Here is a 26,907-nt window from a genome sequence, read left to right as displayed (position 1 = left end):
GCATGTACTGTGGATTGAAGTGGAAGTTGTCAGAAACCGGATTGCCCTGCGGTGAACTGTCACGCCAGTCAACGAGGGGAGGGCTTTGCATGAAGCAGGGAGTGTTTGGGATCGGTTGTACAGTAATTGGGTGTAAAACAGGTGGCCACTAGAAAGAATCATGTGGAAAATGTGCTGCTGAAAAGGCAGGCGGTTGACTTAGGCATTTAATCACCATGTTGGGTGATAAGCAGAGGATCACACGGAGGCACGGAAAGCGTAGGACAACGGGGAGAGCTCCCTAAAGCTCTGCAGGGGGATTCCGATGGTACTGATGGGGAGGATGATGGCTGGTTATTACTCTGGCTTTAAGACTTATAAGCAAAGAGGAAGCTGAGGATCCAGGGGCTTAACAGGGCTCTCAATGTCGGTTTTCTAGATGCATCATGTTTATTTGTTCTGGGCAAGTTTGAAATAAAAACAAGTGGACAACCTGATGCTAATGGGAACATGCTGCTGTGCTCAGCTGTACTAAAAATGCGTCATTGTGAACTCAGTGAGCATCACGTGCGCGCAGATGGAACAGTGGACATCTGACAGGTTCATAAAAACATGAAAAGAGCAGAGAGCCTTCTTCCAAGGACCTGATCTGAGCATGCCACGCATGAATAATCCTGTTGTTGAGTCACTTGATGAATTCGTGTCTCCACACAAAACTTTACGCATTGCTTAAAGTCTGAAGAGACGCGTACTTTTCCATTTCAACAAATCGCGCTTCGTGAATGGACATGTGTTCTCGGCTCACTATAGATTATCCCTTGAGCACACAGTGCGCACCAGTGATCAGGGATCCAGTTACCAACTTCGCCGACACCGGCCCACGTGACTCAGGTCCTCCTCATTTAAAAAAAAAAAAAGAAAAAAAAGAAGCTGCTACCCCGCAATTCCCTCCAGAGCTTCAAAGAGGTGGTAAATGTTCCCCAATGTGCCAGATGATCGACTTTAGCACCGCATCCGTCGGGGGGACAACTGTTGCTGCAGAGTGCGCCGCCACTAAAGGGGGACTTTGCTGATGTTGCGCTGGACCGACCTGAAGAAGTTGACGCGTGCATCCCCCCACCCCCACCCCCCCTCCACCAAAAAAAGAAGAAAAGTAGCCTGCCGTCCGTCTTTGGTCCGCTTTTCCAAGGATGGAACTGGACCGCGGGAGCGCGTTTCGCGTCTCCGTCTTACTGGCCTGTGTGATCATCTGCACTAATGTGCAATGTCCCGCCGGTGCCTATCTCTACAACAACCGCTACGCCGGGTGAGTAAAGAAAGACCCCCGTTTATTTACGCGTGGGGCTCACACGAGAGAGGCTGCTGTGTACCCCCCCCCCCCGTCCTTGCGAGGGGAGGGCGCACTCTTGTCGCTGTCTGTTTTCTGCACCCGAAAGACACGGGCTTTATCTCCCGATGACAGACGCGATGGACAAAGACAGTGTCTATGCTGTCTCTTCCTCCTTTTGGAATGTTTTTTTTTAGCTTGCCCGCATAAGCTTCTGATCCCGTCGTGCGATAGTTGGCCTTTGGATGAGACTGTGTTGGTTGTGGCGCGCCGCCGTAGCGCAGATGACGTGTCTCGAGGTGCCACAGCGGCCTGTCGGGACTGTTTAAACGTAGGTGTTCATGTTTTATCAGAAGGCTGTGCGTCTGTGAATCTTCATGTTGGACACCATCTAGAGGTTTAATAGTAAATGTTTGCCGAATGAAGGGCCTCCAACGGGACCACCCTGGACACACAGCCATTTGTCCGAAGCAAGGCTGCGGCATGTACGGATTTATGGTCTGTTTCTCAAAAGAGGATTTGATGTAATTGCAGAAGGGGGGGCGGGGGGGGGGGGGGGGGCACCGCTAACGGAAACCCCCTCCTCCTCTATAAAACAATATATATTTTGGACGAAATCCAAAAATTGCTATACCTCACGCCATCTGGTTTGACAAAAAGAAAATATAGCACTAAGACATGAGACAGAGTTGTGGTGGTGGGGGGGGGGGGGGGGTTGTCAACTCAGCTTCATAATTGAGTCCAAATAGAAAACATCCACTGTCAAAATGTTTCATTCAGTTACAGAGAGTTATTGAATAGAGACATGATGAATGTACACAATCAAAACACTGCCGAGAGTCAACTTCTGGGTTTGAAACAAATTGCTTCCATCCCGCAGAGAGAGAGAGAGAGAGAGCAGTGCTGTGGGACAACTTAAGGGCAGGTTTAGTGAAGAGAGGGCAGCAGCTGGAAGCAAAAAAGACCAACACAAAGATGAAGAAATGGTTCACGTTGGACTACAGAGGAGGTGTCGTGTGACCTTACACAAGAGAAAAAAGAACATGAGCCTGACAAACGTCTCTATATTCTGCCCCCTATCATATTTCTGAAGATGGAAAGCTGTCTTGATTTGGTACCCAAGCTCCATTTCTATCACAAGCAAACAGTATTCTTATTCTTACCTCTAAAAAAACATGTTTGCTTTAAAGTCCATCTTCTATCAAGCGGTTGCCATGGAAACGGCCTGTTTTCGTTTTCTTATGTGGTCACTGAAATTTGACGGCCACTCACGTGAGACACCCGCACCCCTTTTGTTCCTCAAAACCGACCGTCACCTTTGTTTTAGGGGGCCCAACTTCCTGTGTGACACATTGTAAAAAAAACCAAAAAACAGACGAAACATGAGAAGGGAAGAAAGAGGGTTTTGGAAGAAAAAAAAACATGAGACGTGAAAGTGAACACGTGTACAACCTCCGCCGTGTAACTGGGACGACTCAGAGTCTGTAATTAAGAGTGGGTAATAAATTATTGGTCAACCGCAGGAACTGTGATGTGCAGAGTGAAAGCAGCACTATGTCACGCTGAGTAAAAAGAGTATCTTTGTGTTAATGTGGGGGATGCACAGCACATTTCAGAGAGTTAAATTGACTCTGTGAGATTCAATTTGAACTCTAAGCTGGTGTTTATATTGTCCCAATCTTGTCAGCGTTAAATCAACACTGAGCGAAGTGTTAACAATTTAACACGGAGCAAGTGTCAAAATAAATCTGCTCATTGTTGAATACAATGTAATTTAACTGAGGCTTTTATCAAAAGCAACTTATCTTGCATTTGTAACACATGGTGTTTACATTTTAGCCCAGGGAGCAATTCAGGGTTAGGTGTGTTGCTCAGGGACACTTTGACATGGAACATGGGTAAGCCAGGGTTGGAACCAACAACCCTGTGCTCCTGGTGCACCCTCACAAATCCATGAGCCATATTACATGGAGTTAATCCTGATACCAAGAATAATGATGTGTTTGTTTAAATAATCTGCCAACACCAACATGTGAAGAATTAGCAAACGTGTGTAATGACCTTTATTTTGAATTATTATGATAATTTAACGTCTTCTTAGGTGTGGACAATATGGACAAAATATTCTGTCCCAATATGAATCCTTTTTTATCTCGATAACAATATATATATCGTGATATATATCACGATATCGCATCAATTCAATTAATTGATATTTATGGTTTTGTATCCCCTTGTGTGAATCAAACACTTGATAAATAAAAGGTACCGGGTGTTATTTAATTTAATTAAGAACTTAAAATCTGAGTATGTGTATGTGTACAAGTATGTGCTTGTTATTATCAATCAAGACAACTTCCTTTTGTTTCCGATATCTTTAGTTTCTTAACAAAATGGTTCCATTTCATCTATAGCTAACGCTAAAAGAGGAACCGCCCATTTCACCATCCAACAGCTGCTTTCTGTCACTTTAAATAAGCACAAAAGATGGTGCTATTACGTGGGACTCTGCAGCCCAGATGCTTTTTGAATGATTTCCACTCAAGAAAACAGAGTTAGAGTGAATTCTATTGCCGTGAAAGCACCTTGAACCCAACGACTAAAACAGCTTTGTTGTTTTTGCAGAGATCAAATCTTCAGGATTACCCCGAGTAGTGATGAGGAGGTCCAAGTGCTCCAGAAAATTCTGGGACACATGAAGGTTGGCACATATTTTATTATATATTCATTGTCACTGCTCTGACCTGTTGCTGACAGTATGACCACCAGACACTATTTGGTTGTTTTTCATATTGAAATGATCTTCTTCCCACATTGTATTGTCTCCTGTTGTTGCTTTTTAACAGCAGTCACTGATTATTAAAGGGGGGGGGGGGCGCCGATGGGCAGAACACAGGGACTTTTTAAAGATATTTAAATTATGGAAATCTTAGAGGACACAATGGACTCGCCTCTTCTCCCAGACTCATGTGGGAGTAATTACCCCATTGGCCCCAGGAGTACTGATGCACTTCCTTTGCATACTGTTTAGGTTTACAAATACACTTGGAAAGCACAGCCCAATCTTAGACATTCTTGAGCACCAAATCGTCAAAGAACTTCTTTAAATAGTTTATTTAAAGGTTGAATGGATAGAAATTTGCGTTTCCAGCATTATTATCTCCCCACAGAGGAACTGTGCTTAAAAGTGTGATGTTCAAACATAAAATAATCGATTACTTCATACTAAGTATAAAGCAATTCGTCAATCAGAAAGCACTGTAATGTGTGACACATTTGACTGAAAATATATCAAGAAATATTTGACAAAAATAAATAGTGCATTTATTTAATTTAATTATTTGTGTAATTTATCCTCAATGCTAAACTGTAAAAAAAACAAAACGTAATATTGTACTTATCTTTGCGAGAGGAAAGGCTTTGTGACAGTTTTTTGGTCGGTTTTCATCAGTTCAAATGTAGTTCATATTTGGAACAATTCCCCTTGAAAGAGCCGCTCCATTTAAACACATTTCTAACTGAGTAAAGCCCGTGCGACGGTTTTGGGTCGTATCTGCGATGGAAGGGTTCGGGCCAGGCCTCTCTTCGACGGCCTATGGAACCAAACGCCGCTCTGGGTGCAGGGAAAGAACGGACGAGGTCAAAGGGGAGGATTCGGTGAGGGACCCTGGGAGAGAGAGAGAGAGAGACGGCTTGCCGGTCGGTGCTCACGGAGACCCAGCGAGGCAGCGGCTGTTTGGACAGCTGTGGACATGTGTTTTCAGGAGCTTAGTCACGCTGCTATGCCCCCCCCCCCACACCAGTGCCGGAGTCAAGCTCTTCAGCCTCGGGCTGCACAGGAGGTCAAATCATACACAACGACTACAACTGCTAGAATCAAGAATCGGATCCATCAACCATAGAATAAGCCGTTCCTTTGGGTTGTTGTTCAAGCTATTTACTCTGTGGTCGACTGACATTACATTTAACCTTTCCTTTTAAAGGCTTTGTTTTTTTTAAACGCCTGGGCATTCCCACAAGAAATCATTTGGTGCAAGCACACTTATTTTCAAATGGAATTATGTGCAACGTTTGGTATTTTTGAATAACAATCAAAGCGTTTCAATCGAACTGTTTCACCATGAGTTTAAATTATATATCTCCCCCCCAAAAACAATGACTGCCTCTATTCCTGGATCATAGAAGTTTTTTTAAGATGTTCCAGGGATGTATTGAGTCATTACCCGAAAGGTTAACAGCCGGGTATCGTGGTTATAATATTCACCAACAAACAGTTCGGTACTTTGGTGACTTGTTTTCTTTTACTTGACTTTACTGCGTCTGCCTCGAGGGAAGCCTGCTCTTTTTTTATTGAACTATAACGTTTGGCTTTGCTGCGCTGCCCAACACGCCCATGTCACGTCAACCAAAACAACACACATATCATTTATGGCTATCCTGCATATGCAGACACACATAAAAAGAAAGAGAATCAAATTAAGAATGAGTACACAGACAAAGAATGCATGAGTTCAATAAACTGAGTGAATTGTTTGTGAGGAGTTGCGTTATCTCATCAGGGATGTGAAGGGATGTGAAGGGATGTGAAGGGATGTGAAGGGAGGTGAAGGGATATGAAGGGATGTGAATGGATGTGAATGGATGTGAAGGGATGTGAAGGGATGTGAAGGGGCCTTTTAGGCGCACATGCTTTGGATTTGTTTGGTTTCCAGCGGAGTGAAGTATTGGGGGTAATTAAGCACTTGGCAGTGGCGTTGAAAACGTTGGTTCCCTCTAGCTCTAAATACAAATAGAAAAGCAATCTGTGAACCGTTAACACGTTAAAAAGCACGCGTGCCGCGTTCCAACGGGAGCCAGCCGAGGACGCAGAGTTGCTGAAGGTGAGGTGTCCTCGCCGCGGGGACTACTGTCCGTGGGTCGGCTCTCTCTCTCTCTCTGTTACATCGGTTACCTCGCCATGTCTGTGTTTACAGGGCTGGCTCGCCGTTTGAGCTGAAGCCAACATAGCCGAGTATCAGGGCCAGATAACAGGTTTTTTGGGGCTAATATGCTAATATGCAGCCTGGTACATTTTGTACAATGAGTGGTGTTGCATTGGTACTGATTCCACCTGAATTATTTAGATATCAATCAGATCTTCCTGATTTATGTCGACAATACAAATGATCACAATTTAAAATGACATAGAAAGAGAATTCTATCTCTATTTCTCACTTATTCTTCTCATGACGAGTGTGTGTGTGTGTGTGTGTGTCTGTAAACCCCTAATCTCATATGTTGGTCCTTCTCCTTCAGGTGGACTTCTGGCAGCCCAACAGCGTAACGTTAATCTGTCAAAATGCAACTGTGGATGTGCATGTTAAACGCAATGACACGCGGGACTTACACGCACGATTAAAGCAGCAACACCTGGAGTATGGGTAAGACCTGGAAGGGCCCCCAGCGGCGTGCTCATGCACCCGCACACATTTGGTGATGTTAGCCGAGTACCTCCATCCAGACACACATGTGTGATCCAAGAGGCGTTGCAATTACCCAGCTCTCCTCTGCCACAATTTCCCGATGATTTCCACATGCCGGAGCCGATTGCACTTTGCATGCAAAAAAGCTTCCTCAGAGCTGAGACACACACACAGACACACACAGACACACACAGACACACACAGACCTCTCCCAATCCGCTCCAAAAAGCAGCCCTTTCATCTCCCAACTCCATCCCTCATCAGAACCAATGTTGAAATGATGGCGTTTTATCAAAGCGGCCGCATCGCCAAAGAATTCCATTGTCATCTCGGTCCTAAGGGAGGAATTGCAGATCTGAGGATGAGGTTTTTCTTCTTTTTCTTTTTTACTGTGTTAGGGGAGGGTATTCGGTTAAGTGGGTTTTTTTTGGTGTGTTATTAAAGTAGATATGGAAAGGATTGTACGTATATAAGAGCTCATGAGGACGTGTATTTTAGGGAAAATCTGGCTGCCCACATCGCTGCTACGAAAAAAACCGATCACATCCCAAGTGGCGCAATGGGTGTGGTGGAACGTGGCAGACGTCTCTAAACACATAATGGTTGTGATAATAAAGCTTTTGGTGCATTTGCAACAGATTTTATTAACTGATAACCAGCATCTTTTTAAATAAGTATCCTGTGTGCTATCGAACAGGCTGGTTTGGATGTTGGAAAAGAAGAGGGATCAGGGAGAGCTGTTACATAAACGGTGTTAGGAATGAGTCAACAATAGACCCAGGACCCCTGATCCAACACTTCATGCCAGCCCTCAACACCTACCATAGGGGTAGATTTGCTTGAAATGACGTGACTGCGGTCAAACGGGCCTTTAACAAACGATTAAATGGGAATATCTGCACTAAATGGACATGCATTTGTTGCGTTTTACATAAACGTACAGAACTCAGTTGTCTTTTTGTAAATGCCAGGTTTTTGACTCGGCTGAATTCAAAGTCCCAAATCCTTAAAGTGACTAAATGATTAATCAAATAATACTATCACATGAATCAAAAAACAAATAGTTGACCTCCTACTTACAAATTCTAGCATCGTCTAAATGGATCATTTCAGTGTAAACTGATTGTTGTTGTTTTTTTTGAGGATGCAGATATTCTTTGGAGTTTAATTGTGCCTATTTTGGACAAATTAATTCATAAATTAAAGACTTGTTAGCTAGAACATTTTTAATCACAATCTAACAGTAACTTACTACTAATTTTAGGCATGGTGGCAACCAAAAAGAGCTTTAAATAGCTCATTACTGATATCAAATGATCACATTTACCAATAATATAACAGTATTTACAGCTTACAATATTTTAGAAGAATATTTTCCTAATGTACGAGAGCAGTATTTAAAAAATACAAGCAATATTCAATATACAAGCAATATTCTCTAGGAAGTTTCCTGGTGTGTGGTAATGTTATTGGATGCCACATTGGTTGGCTATCGTGTCCATCATGTGTCACGGTCTAACTTCCTGTCATCCATCCGCAGGGTGTTCATCTCCAATCTGCAGGAGGAAATTGAAAAGCAGACGGGACGCCGCTCCCCCCGCAAGCGGAGGTCAGAGTCTCAGTATGACTACGAGGTTTACCACTCTCTGGAAGAGGTGTGAGGCCCGGCTCCCTCTCCCCCTCCCTCTCCCCCTTCTTCTCCCTCTCTCCCTCTCTCTCTCTCCTGCTCTCCAATATAATTTCCACCCGGCATAAACAAACATCCTCTCTAAGATGCTCACAAACTCCAGAAGCCCCGTTCCACAGGTCCCCCTCTCTCTCTCTCTCTCTCTCTCTCTCTCTCTCTCTCCCCACGCACACACAGCGCACTCTACTTCAAACACTCCGGCTTGATCTCCATCAAGCTTTGATCCTCTCCTTTGCCGTGGAACACTCTGATATGTCACCTCACCATCAGATTCCTCGAGTGACCTTCACCTCACTCTTCTGCGTTCTTTCCCTGTCCTCGAGATCCAAGGCTGGATGTCTGAGATGAACCGAACCAACTCTCACCTGGTGGACATGTTCTCCATCGGGAAGTCGTACGAGGGGCGGCCCCTTTACGTGCTTCAGGTGGGAGACGCACCCCGACACTCGCACACGGGGGGGGAAACCGTGAAACCGACAGGGCTCTGAACCTGACGGTGCTCTGTCTCCCGTCAGATAGGGAAGAGAAGTCGTCATCAGAAGAAAGCCGTGTGGATCGACTGCGGCGTCCACGCCCGAGAGTGGATCGGGCCGGCTTTTTGCCAGTGGTTTGTCAAGGAGGTAGTTTGGGTTTCTTCTGCCAAATTGAAACCCCTAAACGCCCTTTGAGCTTTATTGTTTCAAACGTGCCTAAATGATCGCCTGCAGCAAGCAACGCTTCGTTTCTACGCTCTTCGAAGAAAACGCCAACATCTGTTCATTTGCGATGCAAAGTTTCGCAAATACTGAAGAATACCCTTTATTGTCCAGATGTTGGACACAACCCAGACGGCGCACACAAGTTCCATCGCAGTCTCAGTAACTACCCTGGAGGGTACCAGACCAGAGGCAGACATCAACTGCAGCAACCTTTTAATGGCTTTCTTTATTCTGCTTGCATGCCAGATGAGTGAGATTTCGAACACGAAACAAGACAATTGAAGAAAACGTAAATTAATGTCAGTGTATAGCCCTGAGTTACAGTCTGTTTTAAGGAATTCTTTGATAGACCTATTTAATTTTTGTTTTGCAGATACTTTGTGAAAGTGCCTTGAATGTGAGGGTTCAATCTGAGAGCTTGAAAAACTCACCTAAGGCCATTACGTGGACGTGGAAGCTGAGTAGAGAAGTTTTCAGAGAAGGATAAAGTAGGAGCTGAGCAAATACGGGAGGGTGAAGACAGATTGCAGCAGGAAACCAGAACCAGACTGACGTAAAAAATACAAAAACAAGTTAAAGCATTTGACTCAGATAAACAGTCAAAGATGCTAGAACGTGGGCTCTAAAATGTGGATCCAGTGCCATGTAGGAACTAGAGTTGGCCACTGGAGGTCAGGGTGCCATCTCATGTTTTGGGCTCAGAGCACTTTCAATCCAAGAGGAGATATCTCCTCACTCCAGTTGTCATCTATATTCTTTAGTGTTAACATACTGTGCACGTGCATTGGAAATACAAAACCATGTTAAAGGTCAAAGCAAAACATAGCATAGTAGTTACATTCGATTGTATATTCAGATGGCAATCTAGACCTCTGCTCTGTATTTGTACTTTTTTTTTCTATTTCAAATTCAAGGCCATCAACTCATACCAGCATGACTCTGTGATGAGGCGACTGCTTAACCAGCTCAACTTCTACATCATGCCTGTGTTCAATGTGGATGGATATCATTTCAGCTGGACCACGGTAAATCCCGCTGTGAATATCATCAGCTCATTTTCACACATTTCTCTGAGGTTTTCTGGTATTGAAAAGAACATTGGGTCCATCTGCAAAACACCATTTTTTTTCCAAATTCAGCTGCATGGATTCAGAATAATTACTGGTAACACATCTCTCCTGCCAACATATTTTGAATAATTTCAAGGCCGTATACTGAATATGTTGTGTCCAAGTGGTTCAGAATGAATATTGTAATCAAAAAATGAAATGTGTTTTTTTTTTAGTATGTAGACCGTATATATATATATCTGTCGAAGTAGGTTATAGTACTAGACTAGACCACCTTTCTAAATGTCTGAAGCTGCAGGAGCGACATATCAACTATTTTGGAGATGGCAGGAAGCTCCATTGTGTGTCCACACGCGCGGTGACGGCGTCTCTGTGCTCCCTGTAGGATCGGTTCTGGAGGAAAACGAGGTCCAAAAATCACCGGTTCCACTGCCGAGGAGTGGACGCCAACAGGAACTGGAAGGTCAAATGGTGTGGTGAGTGGAAGGTCCCCCCCGACCCTTCAGCTGGAGGCTTCTGGTTGTCTCCCACACACGCGCAGTATGCATGGAGGCGCTCACACTGCGGCTTTAGTCTGGTCCGGACTATTTTATATCAGTGTTAAGCTGTGACGATAATATTTGGGCGGCGACAAACAAAACGTGTCCGATGTTTACACATTTTAGTCACTAGTGGGAGATGGGTGGGTAGAAAGGGTGGGGGGGGGGGGGGGGGGACTATGCTGAATCATAGTCTCCACCGTGGGAGGGCTCCGGGGATTTATCAGAGATGTTTGCGGCACAGAGAGACATACGGAGACGGGGGAAGTGAGATGAGAAACAGAGATTGAGGAATATTAACTCACAAAGGAGCTATTTGGGGACCCGAAATGTTAATGTGATCGACATATGAAAAATTACCCTTTAAAAGACCATTATTTATACACCAGTAAAGACTACTGGAGAACTGCTTAAAAGAGAAGTATGTGCTCATTCATTACAGTTGTGTGCATTGCTCCTGCTGTTTATACATGTGACACATCTCTAGCTGTGTCAATGCAGCCTAAATTTGTTTGGGACTGTTGTCCATGGCATCATAATATGACTTTGGGTCTATTTCCAAACACAATCTCTCTCTATTTCGCTCTCTGAATATTCAATCACATCTTCTTCTTTATCTGGTCTGAAAATCACAATGTATTTTTTTTTCTTTCTCTCTCTCTCTCTCGTCTCCTGTCCCAGAGGAGGGGGCCTCGTCCCATCCCTGTGACGACACCTACTGCGGGCCCTACCCCGAGTCGGAACCCGAGGTCAAGGCCGTCGCCAAGTTCTTACGCAAGCACAAGAAACGCGTCAAATCCTACATATCCATCCACGCTTACGCCCAAATGCTGCTTTACCCTTACTCCTACAAGTACGCCGCCATCCCCAACTTCAACTGCGTGGTGAGACGTCCATTGCTAGATGAATAAAAGTCTTTATTTTAACATGGGAGCTCACTCACTGGGACGTGTCCATGTTAAGTGAAGGATCACTAACGAACTGGCCTTCTGCTTCCATTGTTCAGGAGTCGGCCGCTCAGAGCGCAGTGACAGCCCTGTACTCGGCCTACGGAGTGAGGTACAGATACGGACCGGCCTCCACCACCTTGTGTGAGTGCCGCTCCGTGTCTTCATTGCCTCGGGGGCCAGCTTATAGAAAACCAAAAAGAATGGATTACTTGTCATTTCGCACCTGTTTTGCTGCGCTTTCCTTCCAGCCTCGTCTCCTTTGCCTCCTTAGAAACCACAATTGATGTCCTCTTGCACTTTTAACCCCTAAGAGGAAGTAAATAGGAATAAACTGTTTTTTATATTTTCCTAAAACGTCAATCAATTTGCCGTCAGCATATAAAGTGAAAGGAATTCTCATACCACTGATAACTGTACTAAACTTTTATATATTTTTCTCTTCTTCCCCAGATGTTAGCTCAGGCAGCTCTATCGACTGGGCTTACAGAAACGGGATCCCTTATGCGTTTGCGTTTGAGTTGAGAGATACGGGCCACTTCGGCTTCCTTCTGCCCGAGTCCCTGATCAACCCAACCTGCACCGAGACCCTGAGGGCGGTGAAGGCCATCGCGTCAGGTCTACTGAAGAGGTGCGAAACAGACAGGGACAGATTTCCATACATATGAGTAGCTCCGCCGGAGCTCCACCTCCACAGTGGAACCTGAGATTTCATATACCTCCCAGATGTTATCAGGTGAAGAGCTCAGAAGGACAAGCGAAGCATGAATTTGAATGAGCTATTCTTGTGTTGGAGGTTGTCTGCCTTATTTTCCTTTTCTGATGAGATATGAGCGGATGGCGACAGGATTGTTTTGTTGTTTTATCACCAGTTCATCTGTAAATGTACAGTGCAAATTCAACGTGCTGAGCTTGAATCGTGTCCAGCATCAAAACCTGTCCTCTCTGCCACCAAAATATCAACTTGGACTTTTCCATAACATACATAAGCTGCACGGTGGTCTTGTGAGCGCTCGTCACAATGCAGCATGTTTTCTAAGATTCTTCCAAAAATATGTAATATCATTCAAAGTGACCCGCTTCCAATGACCCCATTGTTATTCTGGTTGTGTTTTATTTTGAAATGACTCCCACTAAGTGCCAGTACCGTAATGTTAATGTGTTAATGCCTATATTACTGCAACATTGTCGGTGTACATAAATTAAATGCTATCACCTGACAATCTTAGGTTTGGTTTAATATCAAATATCATTTTTGGAATGTTTTACTAGTTTTGGGTTCAGGTTGAAATTTGGATTGAGTGACTTTCCTCTCTGGTGGCTTACTGTGACTCAGTTACTCAGGTATGGATCAAAGACAAAGTCAGACAGGTTCGACAGCTAATGTGCTTGATGTGAGCTTCTAATAAACGGATGCAGTCTGACTTAATAAACCTTGTTGTATAATAGTAAATGTTTACTGTTTTCTCTTGAATTTTAATCAGCCACATGTCGCAGCTGCATCCCGTATTTGTATTTTCCACATGTTTTGCACACATGCTGCCTGACTTTGATTCTGGTAAAACCGAATGACCTTGGATTGCTCAACGAGTCGCTGCTTTAAAACAAACTCTATAAATCCAGCTCTTTCTTTCAGACATCCTCGTCTTCTTTTCCACTCTCACTCTGCAGCTCTTCTGTTATTTGTGGATTCAGAAATGCTGGAGTTGACGAATATTAAAAAAAAACAAGATATTTCAAACCGAGAGTGAACTCTGCCGCCCACAACTGTCAAATCTGTATTGTGAAATTGCCAGATTTCCTGGACGTATTTGCCAAACTTTGCGAAACATTGCTCAAGGTTTTAAAAGGCAGTGTGGTTAAACATAAAGGTACAGTCATAAAGGACGTGACGCATTCAGCAAAGCAATGGTAGGGTTTAAAAATATATATTTACTTTCTCCAACATAATAACCATGAACAAAGATGAACTGTGCTCATGTTTAAGAACATGCTTAAGATTTTTTTATGATCATGGAAAAAATGTGATTTTTATCCGTGGGTTGTGGTAATTCAATGAGAAAGCTAAATATGAGGGAACATTTCTGTTATACATCAAAATGTTGGGAGTTAAATATATTATTATATTACAATGCAATGAGAATAACAAAAGGGCTAATTTTTCTTTTAAATGTCGACGTCTTTATGTTTCACGGTTAGGGTTTTAAAATACCTCTAATTGGACAGTGAATATGTCTTTTCATTCCACACAACCGCACGACAACATAATGCACATTTTATGTCTTTATAACGTGCATATATCGCAAAGAGAAAAGTTTCATGCATTATTCAGCAAGACAACAGAAAAAAGAAGTCCTGCACACATCGAAGCTGGCGTGACTGATTTCATTCCTGCAAATGCATGTATTAATGCCGGTTATTTTACATGTGACTTTAATACGCCCATGTGGGCGTATGCACGAAAGCCTAAGCTGTAAGACTACACTCATGACATCTCTCTCCCTCCCTCCCTCTCTCTCTCTCTCTTTCTCTCTCCCTCCCTCTCTCTCTCTCTCCCCCTGCTGCCTCATTGCGACCGAGCTCAGCGTACGTGACGTCGCTTCCTCTCTCCAACATGGCGCAGGAGGCAGGTCGTTAACGGACATCTGAGGGATTTACCCCACCTTTCTGTGTTTATGTATGTTTGTCCCTTAAGGAGGGGGGGTCTCCGAGGGTGACATTTGTGAAGGAATACATCTCCGTTCGAGGCGGTTGCACCTCCCTCCCTTTCCCCCACCAGCACCCCCTTCTTCTCCTCCCTTCGGGACCAGGCACACCTCGCCCCAAAAAAAAAGAGAAAGAAATTCCGGTGCGACATGTTTGAGGGCAAAAAGACGAAAAACATGTTCCTCACACGAGCTTTGGAAAAGATCCTGGCCGACAAGGAGGTGAAGAAGGCTCACCATTCGCAATTGCGCAAAGCGTGCGAGGTGGCACTTGGTAAGTTGTGTTGTTTTAGCTGCACATTTGTTTGCTTTCTCCCCCTCTCTCTCTCTCTCTCTCTCCCGTGTTGGACTCATTGATTCAGGCGCGTCATGCGCCCTCTTCACTTACTAACCAGGCGATCCCCGTAACGTCGCGTTGTCTGTCGGACACCTCCTGCTACATCGTCCTATTGTCCCCATTCGGCCAAACGCGTGCGTGCGTGCGTGTGTGTGCGTGTGTTTGTGCGTTTTGGGATTTGACGTGGCACGGGGATTTGATTCGGTATCGAACACGGAAATGGTGCAGGAGGGAAGGGAGGCTGGTCGCCACACTGAAGCCAATGCTGCCGAAAGGCCGAGCGCCGGACGGGGAACTAAAGTTGTTTGACGTCCGCCTCCTCCCTCGATATCGATGGCGATCGATTGCAGCTTGCACGTCCCCCCCCCCCCCCGGGTGTAAATTGCACACGTAGAAAAAAGACGGCTCGGTTTTACGCGTTTTAGCCCGTAAAAGGACGGCATGTTTGTGTCTCTTCCTGGACGGGTTTGTCCTTCAGCGCGTCCTTCCGCGCATTAAAAACGGTTTAATGATTGTGATCTCTGTGCTTTTTTTTTATAACGTCATTATGAGGTTGTGAAACTAGAGAAGTGAGGACGGAAGGTGTCAGCTGTCAGTAGCACCTCGATGCTAGAACAACGTCAAGCCGGTGGCTGTAATAAGAGGTGACTTCCGGTCAGAGCTAAAGGAATAATAATATTACAGTTTAACTACACCTGATACTGTTCGAAATGGCAGTGGATACGAATATATAACTGGACAAATACATTTATTTGGGAAATAATGAATAGGAAATAACTGACTTCATTTAGCAAGGTGTTCACATCGACTGTCCTTTTATTTTGAAGTCAACAACCATTAACGTCCGCTTTCACTTGTGAACCACATACGCGAACGTTAGCTTTCTAAACCTATTTTGTTAGCAGGTGTATTTTCCTAAAAACGTTCTTGGAGTCGCAATGAATCATAAATAAGCATGTTGTATACATTTTGTAAACAAAACAGCTATATTTCAAAGAAGCTAATATTTTACAATTATAACATGGCAATACCACAACGACAGTTTGCTTTCACCTGGCAGACTTTATAAACTGCTCCAGGGTTGAAACAAGCTGCGTTTTGTCCTGCTAAGGGGAAGTAATCTGACACTGTAAGAGAAACAATGGCTCCATGTTGTGTGGCAGCCGGAGACATCCAACCTGTCTGAACAGTTTCTGCCTTCACCGGCTCTTCCAGCTGTAGTGGGGTTTTGAAAATGGCCTTCAAGGCCAAACATACCAATCATGTTTGTCAAGGTCTGCCACGTTGTTTATTTTTAAAACCCAGCCAACCATACACAAATATTCCCCAACTTATTTCTCTTCTTGTGAAGCCGCATGAAACAGGTTGGATAAAAGCGGTTTGAAAGAATAAAGCTCCAGCGAGCAAAATGCCCCAACGTGAGTGCTTTCCCCTCTTGGCAAGCGGCATTAGTCACAAGCCCGCGCTGTTTTGAGGTCTCCTCAGGTCACAAACGCGGCTGACGCCACTCAGGTGAAACCTGATGTAGTATGAATTCACAGCACGATTCAAACGACTACGTCGATTTCGAACTTCCCACCGAGGGCTCGGGCACGCTCTGAAAACCAGAAGAGGGGAATATCTGTAATGAGCGTAGCAGTGGCCCAGTAGTGGTGCATATAAAAAAAAACGACTCGGTGACCCAGTACACTAAGTGACTTACGTAATCCCCTCCGGCTCTTGGGGTTCTGAGACATCTCGGCGAGAGTGCCTGTGCCAAAGTCTCTTTTTTTTGTCACTGAACAATCTCCTGTTGTGGCAAACTAGATACAAGCATGGTTTGATTTTCCTTTTTTTTTGTATGTATCAAGCATTTCATTCCTGTTTTGATTCTATATAGTGTGTATATATTGATCACTGCAGGGGTTTTAATGCCTAGGGCTTGGTTAAAAGGCTGTGGCTGGGCTGTCAGATACTCACCGTTCCTCTTGCATTATCAACATCTCCCAATGAGAATACCATTTGAATGTCTCGCTCTGGACCGCACTGTCGTGGAGTCCCATGATCTTTGGAGCGCACCGCCTACTTGTTTGAGGCGAGCTGTCTGATTGCGGACCGTTAACTGGAGACGTCGAAGAGCCCTCCGGGCTGAATCTGCCCCTCAACCTGCCGGAGAGGCGAGGGGGCGGGGCAGGCTCCTGGGGTTCGCCGTGGTCACGCACTGCCTTCCTCTTTTATTTTTCTAACTCGGGCCCTCTCCTCTCTGACCTGAGAAGTTCATCCCGTGAACGCAGCAGAGGTAAAAAATCAGCAATCACTTCCACAAGCTGACCAAAGCTCACAGGAGTTGGTAGTTGGCAGCAGCCTTTCGGAGTGGAGTCCTGCAGACCACGTCCCTCATTAGCCGTCCCCTGAGGGTGCGTGACCGGACGGCGTCCGCTGCAAAGGTCTCAGCAGCCCGTGCAGATGCGTTCGTGATTGCCCTCCCGTCAGTTCGCATTACCTGCGGGTGCGTGTTCTGCTGAGGGTCCTGGAGGCCGCCCCTGGAAGGAGAGCTGCACGACGTCTGAACGCTGAACGAATAATACCTGTAGTTGTAGCGCTTAGTCTTGTGTTCACCAGAGTCTAGCTTATTCCGCCTTTTTGACAAATAGCATAAAAATGACTGATTGCCTAAAGAAAACAGCCAATTGCTCGACTAACCGAATGTCTGTGGGCGGCCGTGATAGTTGTTAAACCTGTTATCATCAAGCAGACACAGAGGAACATGGGTCCTGTCGGATTCCCCTTTATTTCCACCTGACGTCCGTTATTCAGCAATGTTTGGCTGCTTAATTGTTCCACCAATTCAAGAATAACATCCGACTCTTGATTCTCTTGACCGTCTGAGTGTCTGTGGTCGGATGGCTTTAGCGTTCATTACATTGGGTGATTGTGAGAAAATCAATGACAATAGAACAGGAGCAAGTTTCTAAAAAAATATTATCAATATGGCTCAGAAGATGTGAACAAAAGGGTTTCTGCAAAAATGAATGCCTTACCGTTGTATTGTCAGCAATCATTTAGCAGAAAAGTCTAAGCATTATTATCATTATCACCATTCCAGTTAATTATGATATTTGTCCTGATAAAAACATCTCACCCCCCCCTCCCCCCCCCCTCCTACATGGGATGTTTGCCTCGCTGTCTGATTTTAAAATTTGAAGAACAACCCCATTGTTTGACACGTTCAACGCGTGCCTCTTCATTTGTGACATATCCTTGGCAAAGCCTTTTAAAAAAAAGAACCTGTCAAAGTCAAAAGAACCTTGAATACAACTGCAAACAGACAAAAGCAACGAGAGTTTGCAGTCCGGGCCTCTGCCTGCGTGCGCCGGCGACCTTGGCAGAGAAGCCAACGAGAACAAATGCACCTGTGATCGTCAGCACGTGATAAGCCCCGGGCTACGAATCATTCCCTCCGTTAATTACGGTTCTTTTTTTTTTTTTTTTTTTACTACAACACCCCCCCGAAGACCCGCGCGGCCTTCTCCACAACACGGAGTCGAGCTGTTCGGACTGAAAAAAACAAAAGCTTCCCGTATTTGCGTGCCTGACCGAAACCGTATGGAGCATGGACCTGCCGATGAAACTGGCAGTCAGTGCAGAGGATGTGAGAGCGTTTATGGAGCGAAGACACGGCGGCTTTGACGCTTTCGACTCGGCGCTGTGAACAGAACCACAACGCTTCACGCTTCGACTCCAACTGGATTCGGGAAACGTGTGCGCGTTTGGGTGTCTTCTTTTCAAATTTGAAATTCTTTGAGATGTAAAAGGCACCTGTGGGACTACAAACAAATAAAGCCCTGGCAGACTAAACCAAGACGAAGCCAGCGATTATTAGCCTAATTCGTTATTCCAATTAGTATTCACCGGAGAAAGTATAGTGAATAAAACCGCCTTTAACTCGTCAGTTCTTTAAGGGGAGGAATCTTGTCTGATTTGCTGTAGGTTAAAGTCTGGTAAACCGGGCTGAGGCCCCCGTGCCTGGATTCTGTCTCTTCTCTCCCCCGCAGCCTAAGAGCAGACTCTTAAGCTGCTTGTAAGCCCAAAGGTTGACTGGTATTCACATAAAGAGTCGTCAGCACGGCAGAGTTTGTGCTCGCTCTTAAAGCATTAAACAAAAAAAAAACACTGTTTGGAATTCAGAAGGAAGCGTCTGTTGTTGTTTTTTTTGTTATTTATATTATAACCGTCCTGTTCTTCCTTACACTGATCCCTCCATACATAATGCAGTGCTTCTCCCCACTGGTGCCTACTTCAGTCCTGGGACAGGTGATGAATTAATTATACCACAAACAGACGAGAGGAATGGAGAGAAAACCCTCCCGTTTCTGTTTCCTCCGGTGACGCTTGTATTTGTGTCTAGTATCTATCCTGTTTTGATCATCTGTATTCATCCGAGAAAAGTTGCTACCAAGGAAATCGTACATCACTGTCAGTGAGGGAGATGGAGGCAGGCAGAGGGAGTTAAACAGTAGCTGTGAGTAAGGAGGCAATGTGCCCAGAAGAATTAAGGAGCTCACAGCTGCGCTGAAATTAAAATGCATTTTTGCAACTAAAGCAATGTTTGTATCCTTTTGTTTTTGTTTTTGACTCGTCTTCTTGGCCCAATTTGTTCAATAGTTCTCCCCAGTGGGAATTACTTTGTTATAGCCAATGCAGACGGTGCGTTAGCAAGCATGGCTAACGGTGCACTTTCCTAGTGTTAGCTTCTAAGCTAGCTCCCGCGTGCCAAACACCTGCGAGATGGGTTCTCCAAACTGTTGCATTTTTGGGGAGGGGTTTAAATAGCCAGACGATACCCGTCCCACGCTATCGTGGGTTCGCTCGTGCTGCTCGTGCCCATTGTTTCTTTTTACAGAATCACACAAACGTGACGCTAACTCCCTCTCAGGCAGCACACCTGAAAGTTGACCGTGTGTCTCACGGCAACGCGACCTCCCAAGCATCCATTAACCCCCGTGAACCTAAGTGCTGTTTCCACAAGTGTGTGAGAGAAAATGAGCTGAGCATGCGGGGACTTTAAAGGTTGGATGAGAAACGGCGCTTTTGACTAAACGAGCTGAGGGGGATGCAGCAGTTTACAGTCCTTGCATTTGTTGTCCATTGACTGGTTATTCTCTTCACCTCGTTCAGCCACAGTGATAATAACCCCATTTCACTGCATTGTAGCAGAAAAGTGCCAATTGATGTTTGAGCGGAGTGATTTGAGATGAATTCACAACAAAGCCAACCGCTGAGTAATCAAGGCCTTGTGGAGGCTGAGTTTTTTTTTTTTTTTTTCATTGTACGCCACAGAAAAATAAAAAAAAGAGAGCCTTAATTCAGCCATGGTGATTAAACACAGGCTTATGCAAGTGCGGTTGAGGGGGGTTGGCTGGACGCACACACACACACGCACACACATGCGATTAGGTATCCCAGACAACCTCTGACAGTGTTTCCTTCTTCTCCTCCAAATGTAATTACTGCTGTGCAACCTTTCCTTTCAGGCCGGACAATGGAGATGTCAGGGATGTGATTTTTCTCAGGCTCTGCGTGGCGGTTCGCAGCTGCCCCGTGTTTATCTGCGTTTTAGGTGGGAGGCGGAGCTACACCTACGCGTTGATTCATCCGCCGATTCGCCCGTCTGAGCGGCGCCGCGCTGCGTCCCGTTAGCGGGACGTTCTCAAGATGTTGTTCATTTCAATTACAGACACATCAGAGACGTGTGGATGTTACGCCCTCGGTGTGTGGGGTCAATGTTGGACACTGAATGGAGATTTTACTTTGTTACACCATGCCTTGCAGGCCTTTTTACCTGCTTGAACACCTTGCACAGTCAGAGACCCACCATCTCACTGAGGAGAAAGCCATCGGGGCGCCGGACTGAATGAAAGCTGGTTACACCCGAAACAAGGGGATCCATGCCAGATGGAGATGAGCTCTAAGCTCTTTGAAATGGCCCCCCTCCCCTTTCTTCACTTTATATCCAAAACCTCCCTCCTGCCAGGAGAGCAGACCGTGTGAAGGGATGAAAAGTTGGACTTCTCATGGGATGGTTCTTTTTAAACACCTAAAAGTTTTCTTTACATTGTGGCTTGCTTTCATCCACACTCTCTTCGAGGCGGCGTTTCTTCTTCCCTGCCTCGGTCGGTGCATTCCAGCGCACGTCGGCGCCCCCCGTGGGTCTGCGAGCTGGTGTGAAACCTTTTTGGTCCCGGACCGTATCACACGGGTTGAGAGCTGTGTTGCAACTCCAGCACTGATTGAGTTTCGTACGCGTAACCGCTGCTATTGCGGTTTTTCCTTGAATGCCCCCCATCGCACAAGCGCTCTGCTGCCGGCTTCAGGAATGCTTAGTCACCCTCCCGGCTCCGGCGGGGCGGCGCCCCTGGAAGGGTGGGGGTAGGAGTCCCCCCCCCCCCCCTCCCCGTGAGCACCTTCTGTCCAGCATCGAGAGACGTGGAGCGGGTCGTTTTTGTCACGTTGCCTCGAGGAGCCCTTTGGACTTTTGATGAGTCACGAAGGCAGACTGCCTCCCATTCTCCTGAGTGCATCGCCGCGTGTTGCAGCTTCCCCCCCCCCCCCCCCCCCCCCCCCGTAGACTGTGCTGAGTGGTGGGGGGGGCGGCTCAGCTTTGATATCTGTGTTGACTCACCGTGTCACAGTATCGGGGAGGCCGAGTGTTTGTCTGAAATTCCAGAAGGGTTTTATTTCCCCATCAGGAGAGGACAAAGGGCAATAACACCGTCGGGGGGGGTGTTGTACCTGCCGACTGCTCTTGTGCGTGTCTATTTTGTGCGCGTACCTATTCCTCGACGTGTGCCCGCTCTGGGCTCTATCCAGGCGTGCAGCGCCGTCGCTCCACAGCAGAGCAGAGAAGTGATTAGCCAGGTTTTGACTGACCTTATCCCCCGGCTTAGAGGCTTTCTAGGGGAACGGGGGGTGGGCTCTGAATGGCTGACAACCTCGGGGTATTTGGGACTCAAACCAGTGTAGATCTGGTCGGGTCTGGACTGGTCAGGTTGCCTCCGTGGACACCAAGTGCGAGAGGCAGTAGGCCCCCTGCGGTCCTTTCGAGACGCATCTGACTCGCTCATTTGAAGGCCTAAAATGACCCTGCACTCGAGGAATTTAGCGTGTGCTGGTATTAATGCCTATTAATGCCTTGCTGTCATCTACTGTCAGCGTCTCGCTCAGAGTAAGGGGCTGATGGTGGAGGTGAGTGAGGGCGTAGCAGGCTGCCCTCATTATGGAGCTTCGTGTTGAGGTCTGGCTCTGGTCGGTAAAGTAGAGGCCTTTATAAGTGCAACGTCCCCTCTGGGGTTTGGCTTAAACACTGTCACATCCTCGGGAGGGGGGAGGGGCTCAGCAAATATAAAAGGCTATACTTACAATAGAATACAAATCTATTTGTTTCAATAGTTTGAGTCAAGTGGAAAGATTGACCTTCTTTGTTTTTTGACACTTTTTTTTTTTCAAATATTTTTTATTTTGCAATGTGATCTGAGAATAATGGACAGGTGGAGATGGACATTTAGTTTCAGGTTCACACCTTCCAAAGTCTCTCTAGTTGTTTTCTAGTTTTTTTTTTTATTTTTATAAAGCCTTGCGTCAGTTTCTTATGAGCTGAACTTAATTTAAAAGCCATTTTGTTGGCTTGTGAATCACGTCGCTGTTTTGCCCAAAACACTGAGAACAACTGCCGTTGTTGTGCTTTGTTCACACTGGTCATCGAGACGCGGCGCACGCGGTGCCTTCAAGGTCATCAGGATTTAACCCGCCTGCTGCTGAGCTGGCAGAGAATGGGGTTGGGTTAATGGGTTACAAATGGCTGCCGTTCCCGGCCTCTCAGCATGTACGGAAGAAATTCTGAGCTCCGCTTTTAAGCAGCTGGCAGGAATACAACCGAAATGTTTGAAGGGTTGTTTTTTCATCTTCGATTGAGTTCTCAACTCAATCGAACTTTTCTTCCACCCGTAAGTCATTATTGAACTATTCTTTTAGTTTGTATCAACTGTGTGTGTTTGTTGTTGTTGTTGTTTTGAAGCTCGGATGCGATCCCGCAGCTGTAGATTTTGCGGTCCCAGGGGGGGGGCGGGGGGCGTCCAGCACTCTGCATATCTGTTCTCTCTCTCTCGATCCTCGACACTGCCCGCCGTTGCCATGGTTTCCCCGCTCAAATCCTCTGGCGACAATTGCCCATCAACACCCCTGACACACCGAGCTAATTATCTGAGGGTTACTGACACGGGCAATATTACAATGCCCCCCCCCCCCCCCCCCGCCGACCAAACTGTCTGCTCATGTGCTCACCTGCCTGTCCGTCTGTCTGTCTCGTTGTGTGTGTGTGTGTGTGTGTGTGTGTATTCACATGAAATCTGATGACCTCCACGCTTTGGAAAGCGTTTGACGTGAAGCTGATATTAAAAGCGCAGCAGCCTGGGGTCGGTGCACGTTTTGTAATTTCCCGCAGGCCGGTGAAGAGACCTCTTGGAGTGCTGCTGCAAACGTCTCCATCCTTTCAACGGGAGAGAGAACAGGGAAACACTGCGTCTCCCTCCGCTGTGCGTTGCTCAGCGCTCTCCCGCGTCCGGCCGTGTGATGTCTTGCTTTTGTCTGACACGCTCGTGATGAAAGGGTCGCCGCTGGTAGAGATGAGAGGTCAGGCTGGGCTGATTATTCACTCTAAAAAAAAAAAAAAACGGTGCCAAAGTATGAAGGGAATACACAGAGCAAGATGATTGGTGTCATGAATATTCACGGCTGTCATAATGCAGCCTTCATGGTCATAATAATCAGTGTTGAATCAGGCCTTCAGTTCAAATTGATGCACACAAACTGAATCAATGACTATTCTGATATCTTAAGCCATTAAGTTGACTTATTTCATTGTGAAATTTGATACTTTTGGGACGAAAAAAAGCATTTTAAACCATCTTTCCTTGCGCTCTGGGACACAACCTGAAAGACAGGATGAGACTTGGGTCAAGGCCCCCCCCCCCCCACGACCCACTCAGTCCGTCTCATGAAAAGATGACAAGTTCACGCGGGAGGGTGTGTTTCAGGTTGCGGGGGCTGCGGGTGTGACTCCACACGACTCTTTGCCTGCTGCACAGCGGCTCCTCCCCTCGCCTTAGTGCAGTAAACCGCCTTTTTAAACCAGTCGGAATTGAATTCCGCAGAGTGTTTAAGTGCTAAATATTCTCGCCGAGTGGATTTCTTTGAAAGGACTGTTGCCCTCCCAGCAGTGAAATAATTGGGCTCTCGTTGCTTTGCTGGTGTTTTTTTTTTTTTTTTTTTCAACCTTCACAGACTGAGCGATTCTGTGAGGCCGATTGGCGCTGTGTTTTAAAAAGCTTCCTTCTAACGTCTACTACCAATCGGCCTCTGTTGTGCTCTCGCTAAGCTCTATTTCTGTCCCTCTGTCTCACTCATGCCCCCCCCCCCCACTGTGTTTTTGGCTCTTCTGTGCCGGTGCTCAGCGAGTTCCTGCAAGCGCTTTCGTGCCTGTAGATCTGTGAAATAAACACAAGCGTTGGCTCGGCTCACAGACGCAGCGCAGAGGGAATCGCTATTACGGTTTCGGTGCCCGACGCGTCGACCGTCACCATGGCGACGCAAACTGCCGCCATTTTTCGTCCTGTTGTTGTGTGTGTGTGAAGTGTGTGTGTCAGATATGTGCAGTTAAGTACTGTAAGTGTCAGCACCGCGTGAAGGATGAATCCTCTGGGAGGGCAACACTAAGACACACACACACACACACACACACACACAACGCTACAGTTTCCTTAAAGCCTCTGGAAAACATGATCTGAGTCCTTCAAAATAAAGTCTAATGCCTCATATGCGCTGTATCCCCAATGATGTCATTGGCCAAAGTGAAGTGCAGAATTGACACTCCCTCGGACCGATTTAACATCTTTCCTGTCTTTTTTTTTTACTCTTTTAGAGGAAATCAAAGAGGAATCAGAAAAATTAAGGTAAGCATTTGATGAATTGCATCCCACAATCCGGCATTGAGGGTCTTTTAATTGTTTTGGTCCCTCTTTCTGCTTGTTCAGTCACTGTGAAATGCAAAGCTCAACCGCGAGCCTCTGTGTGCTTTCTCCCGTGTTCAGACTGGTAACGGGGATTAGAACCCTGTGTGTGTGTGTGCGCCTCTAATGTGTTTCTGTTTGCGTCTCTCTGCCTGCCCTTTTCCCAGCAGCCCCCTGTCTTCTCATTAATGTTTTTTCTTCACACACTCCTGCCTAATGCTGCTGCTGCTGCTGGTGTGTGTGTGAGAGACAATGTTCTGTGTCTTCAGCCTTTCCATTCACTCCAAATTAGCATTACCAGGCGGTGACGTACTTCATCCGAATTTTACCCGTAAGGTCATCGCTGCCCGATGAAAGACGGATAGACGCGGAGGACGTTGGCAGCCGGCCACACCCGACCCGCACAATCCCCGCTGCTTTCAGCTCCATCTCAGGCGCGATCTTCCATGTTCCGTAGACGTCATATTCTCTCGGTGGTGCTCCGGAATACAAATGTAGTGCGTAATGTGTGTACGCTTGCTGTATCCCTTTGTGTTTTGATTCTGTAGCAGTCGCAAGGGAGAGCAGCATCAACAAGGACAAGGATATCGTTTTTATTCCCAACAGTTGGATGAGATTATCAATAATCCCGTAGTTGTCAATAGTTTATTATAACAGGAAACCGCTTGTTTAAAGGGTAACAAAGCACCTTTTTCAGCAAATACCCAGTTTTATGTTTATTTGTGCATGCATGGGGGGGCAGTGTACATTGGACACATTATTTATCACTTCCTGGAGTCTTATAGGCGCTGCGAGGTTGCCCGGCAACCAGCAAAGACTCCAGGTGGTAATTGATCTTCTCAGCTTACTCTTGGGTAGAAAAGCAAACACGTACGCAGCCCAAAATGTCAAATTATTAATAAAAAATAAAATAAATAAAAAACTAGGCAAACTTTAACTGGCGGAGGAGCCGTTGACAAACGGCTGAAAGCTCCAGAGCGACAGAGTCAGGCACTTTGAGTGCAGACAGGGTCCTTCTTTTCTCAGTATCGAGGTCTTCCTTTTGACGAGCTAAACCTTTTTTTAAGACGCCTATCAATGGACCGGCTTTAATCACATTGCGTTATTGATCCATTTATTTACACTGGTGTATAAATCCGTCTTCATTTCTGAGACGAAATGAGTGCAGCGGAGCTTCAAGCGAAGCAGCCCACTAATCCTCCGTCATCGCTTCCTGTTCTGTTTTCAGACAGCGCCGCAATATTGTTGTTGTCCCCTGCCTTTACTCGGCGCTTCGCTCGATCCCGCTTGTGCTACACAATTCCTTTTCACTTTTTTCTTTTCTCTCTCTCTCTCTCTCTCTCTCTCTCTCCCCCTCCTTCACACTTCATCCCTCCTTTCTTCTTCCATCTCCCCTCCGTGATTGTGCCCTGCTACACCGGGTGAGCTCGTCCCTCCAGAAAGGGCTGCAGTCATCCTTTTGTACTGCCAAGACGTAAACAATGCGCCCCTCCCTCCCTGCTGCCTGTTCTCTGTTCTTTCTCTTATCCCGGCTCGTGCCGTCTGGGTGTGGCGGCGGTGCTTGTTGACGCCGTAGACACATGGCTGCTGAGAGCACACATCTTATGGCTGTGTCTCTGGTCTTAAAAAAATAAACACCCGTCTTTGCATGATCTCAGTGTTCTCATCTCATTATTTTTCCCAGTCCGCCGAGCGCAGAAGGCAAATCGGGCTCCAGCACCTTGCCGCCAATCAAATCGAAGACCAACTTCATCGAGGCCGACAAGTACTTCCTGCCGTTTGAGCTGGCATGTCAGTCCAAATGTCCCCGCATCGTCATCACCTCGCTCGACTGTCTGCAGGTCAGTAGGCGGGGACACATTGGGCCGCTCTGAACGTCGCCCCCCTCAAAAAAAGAGAATGTTGTTTTGCGTTTCCTGCCTCGTAGAAGCTGATCGCGTACGGCCACCTGACGGGCAGCGCCCCGGACAACACGGCCCCGGGCAAGAAGCTCATCGACCGGATCATCGAGACCATCTGCGCCTGTTTCCAAGGGCCGCAGACGGACGAGGGCGTGCAGCTGCAGATCATTAAGGTGCCGCAGGGCGCTTTGGTTCCACGTCAAACAGCGATT

General features: G+C 46.3%; 2 protein-coding genes across 3 annotated transcripts in view; both read left to right on the top strand.

The window, feature by feature from the left end:
- The first annotated feature begins 835 nt into the window (after nucleotides 1-835).
- cpa6 (carboxypeptidase A6) lies at nucleotides 836-13,190 on the top strand. Its single transcript, XM_037455238.2, has 11 exons — nucleotides 836-1,285; nucleotides 3,932-4,007; nucleotides 6,602-6,726; nucleotides 8,309-8,423; nucleotides 8,779-8,880; nucleotides 8,971-9,075; nucleotides 10,068-10,178; nucleotides 10,609-10,699; nucleotides 11,444-11,646; nucleotides 11,769-11,853; nucleotides 12,163-13,190. The coding sequence occupies exons 1-11, from the start codon at nucleotides 1,170-1,172 to the stop codon at nucleotides 12,375-12,377; spliced, it is 1,344 nt and encodes a 447-aa protein (XP_037311135.1). The 5' UTR covers nucleotides 836-1,169; the 3' UTR covers nucleotides 12,378-13,190.
- A 1,087-nt stretch (nucleotides 13,191-14,277) lies between these two features.
- Nucleotides 14,278-26,907, top strand: part of arfgef1 (ADP-ribosylation factor guanine nucleotide-exchange factor 1 (brefeldin A-inhibited)) — a 33,553-nt gene continuing 20,923 nt past the window's right edge. For both annotated transcript variants that reach the window (XM_037455395.2, XM_037455394.2), the window contains exons 1-4: nucleotides 14,278-14,688; nucleotides 24,707-24,737; nucleotides 26,479-26,635; nucleotides 26,722-26,868. In XM_037455395.2, coding sequence (XP_037311292.2) covers nucleotides 14,565-14,688; nucleotides 24,707-24,737; nucleotides 26,479-26,635; nucleotides 26,722-26,868 — 459 coding nt within the window. In that variant the 5' untranslated portion in view covers nucleotides 14,278-14,564. The remainder of the gene's footprint in view (nucleotides 14,689-24,706; nucleotides 24,738-26,478; nucleotides 26,636-26,721; nucleotides 26,869-26,907) is intronic.

The sequence above is a fragment of the Pungitius pungitius genome, chromosome 19, assembly GCF_949316345.1.
Source record: "Pungitius pungitius chromosome 19, fPunPun2.1, whole genome shotgun sequence".
NCBI lineage: Eukaryota > Metazoa > Chordata > Actinopteri > Perciformes > Gasterosteidae > Pungitius > Pungitius pungitius.
This window is presented reverse-complemented; position numbering and strand designations above follow the sequence as displayed.

Coding starts and splice junctions, on each gene's coding strand:
- cpa6 (XM_037455238.2), top strand. CDS start 1,170: ATGGAACTGGACCGCGGGAGCGCGTTTCGCGTCTCCGTCTTACTGGCC. Junction 9,076..10,067: donor GCCAGTGGTTTGTCAAGGAG/GTAGTTTGGGTT, acceptor TTCAAATTCAAG/GCCATCAACTCATACCAGCA. Junction 11,647..11,768: donor TCCCCAACTTCAACTGCGTG/GTGAGACGTCCA, acceptor TCCATTGTTCAG/GAGTCGGCCGCTCAGAGCGC.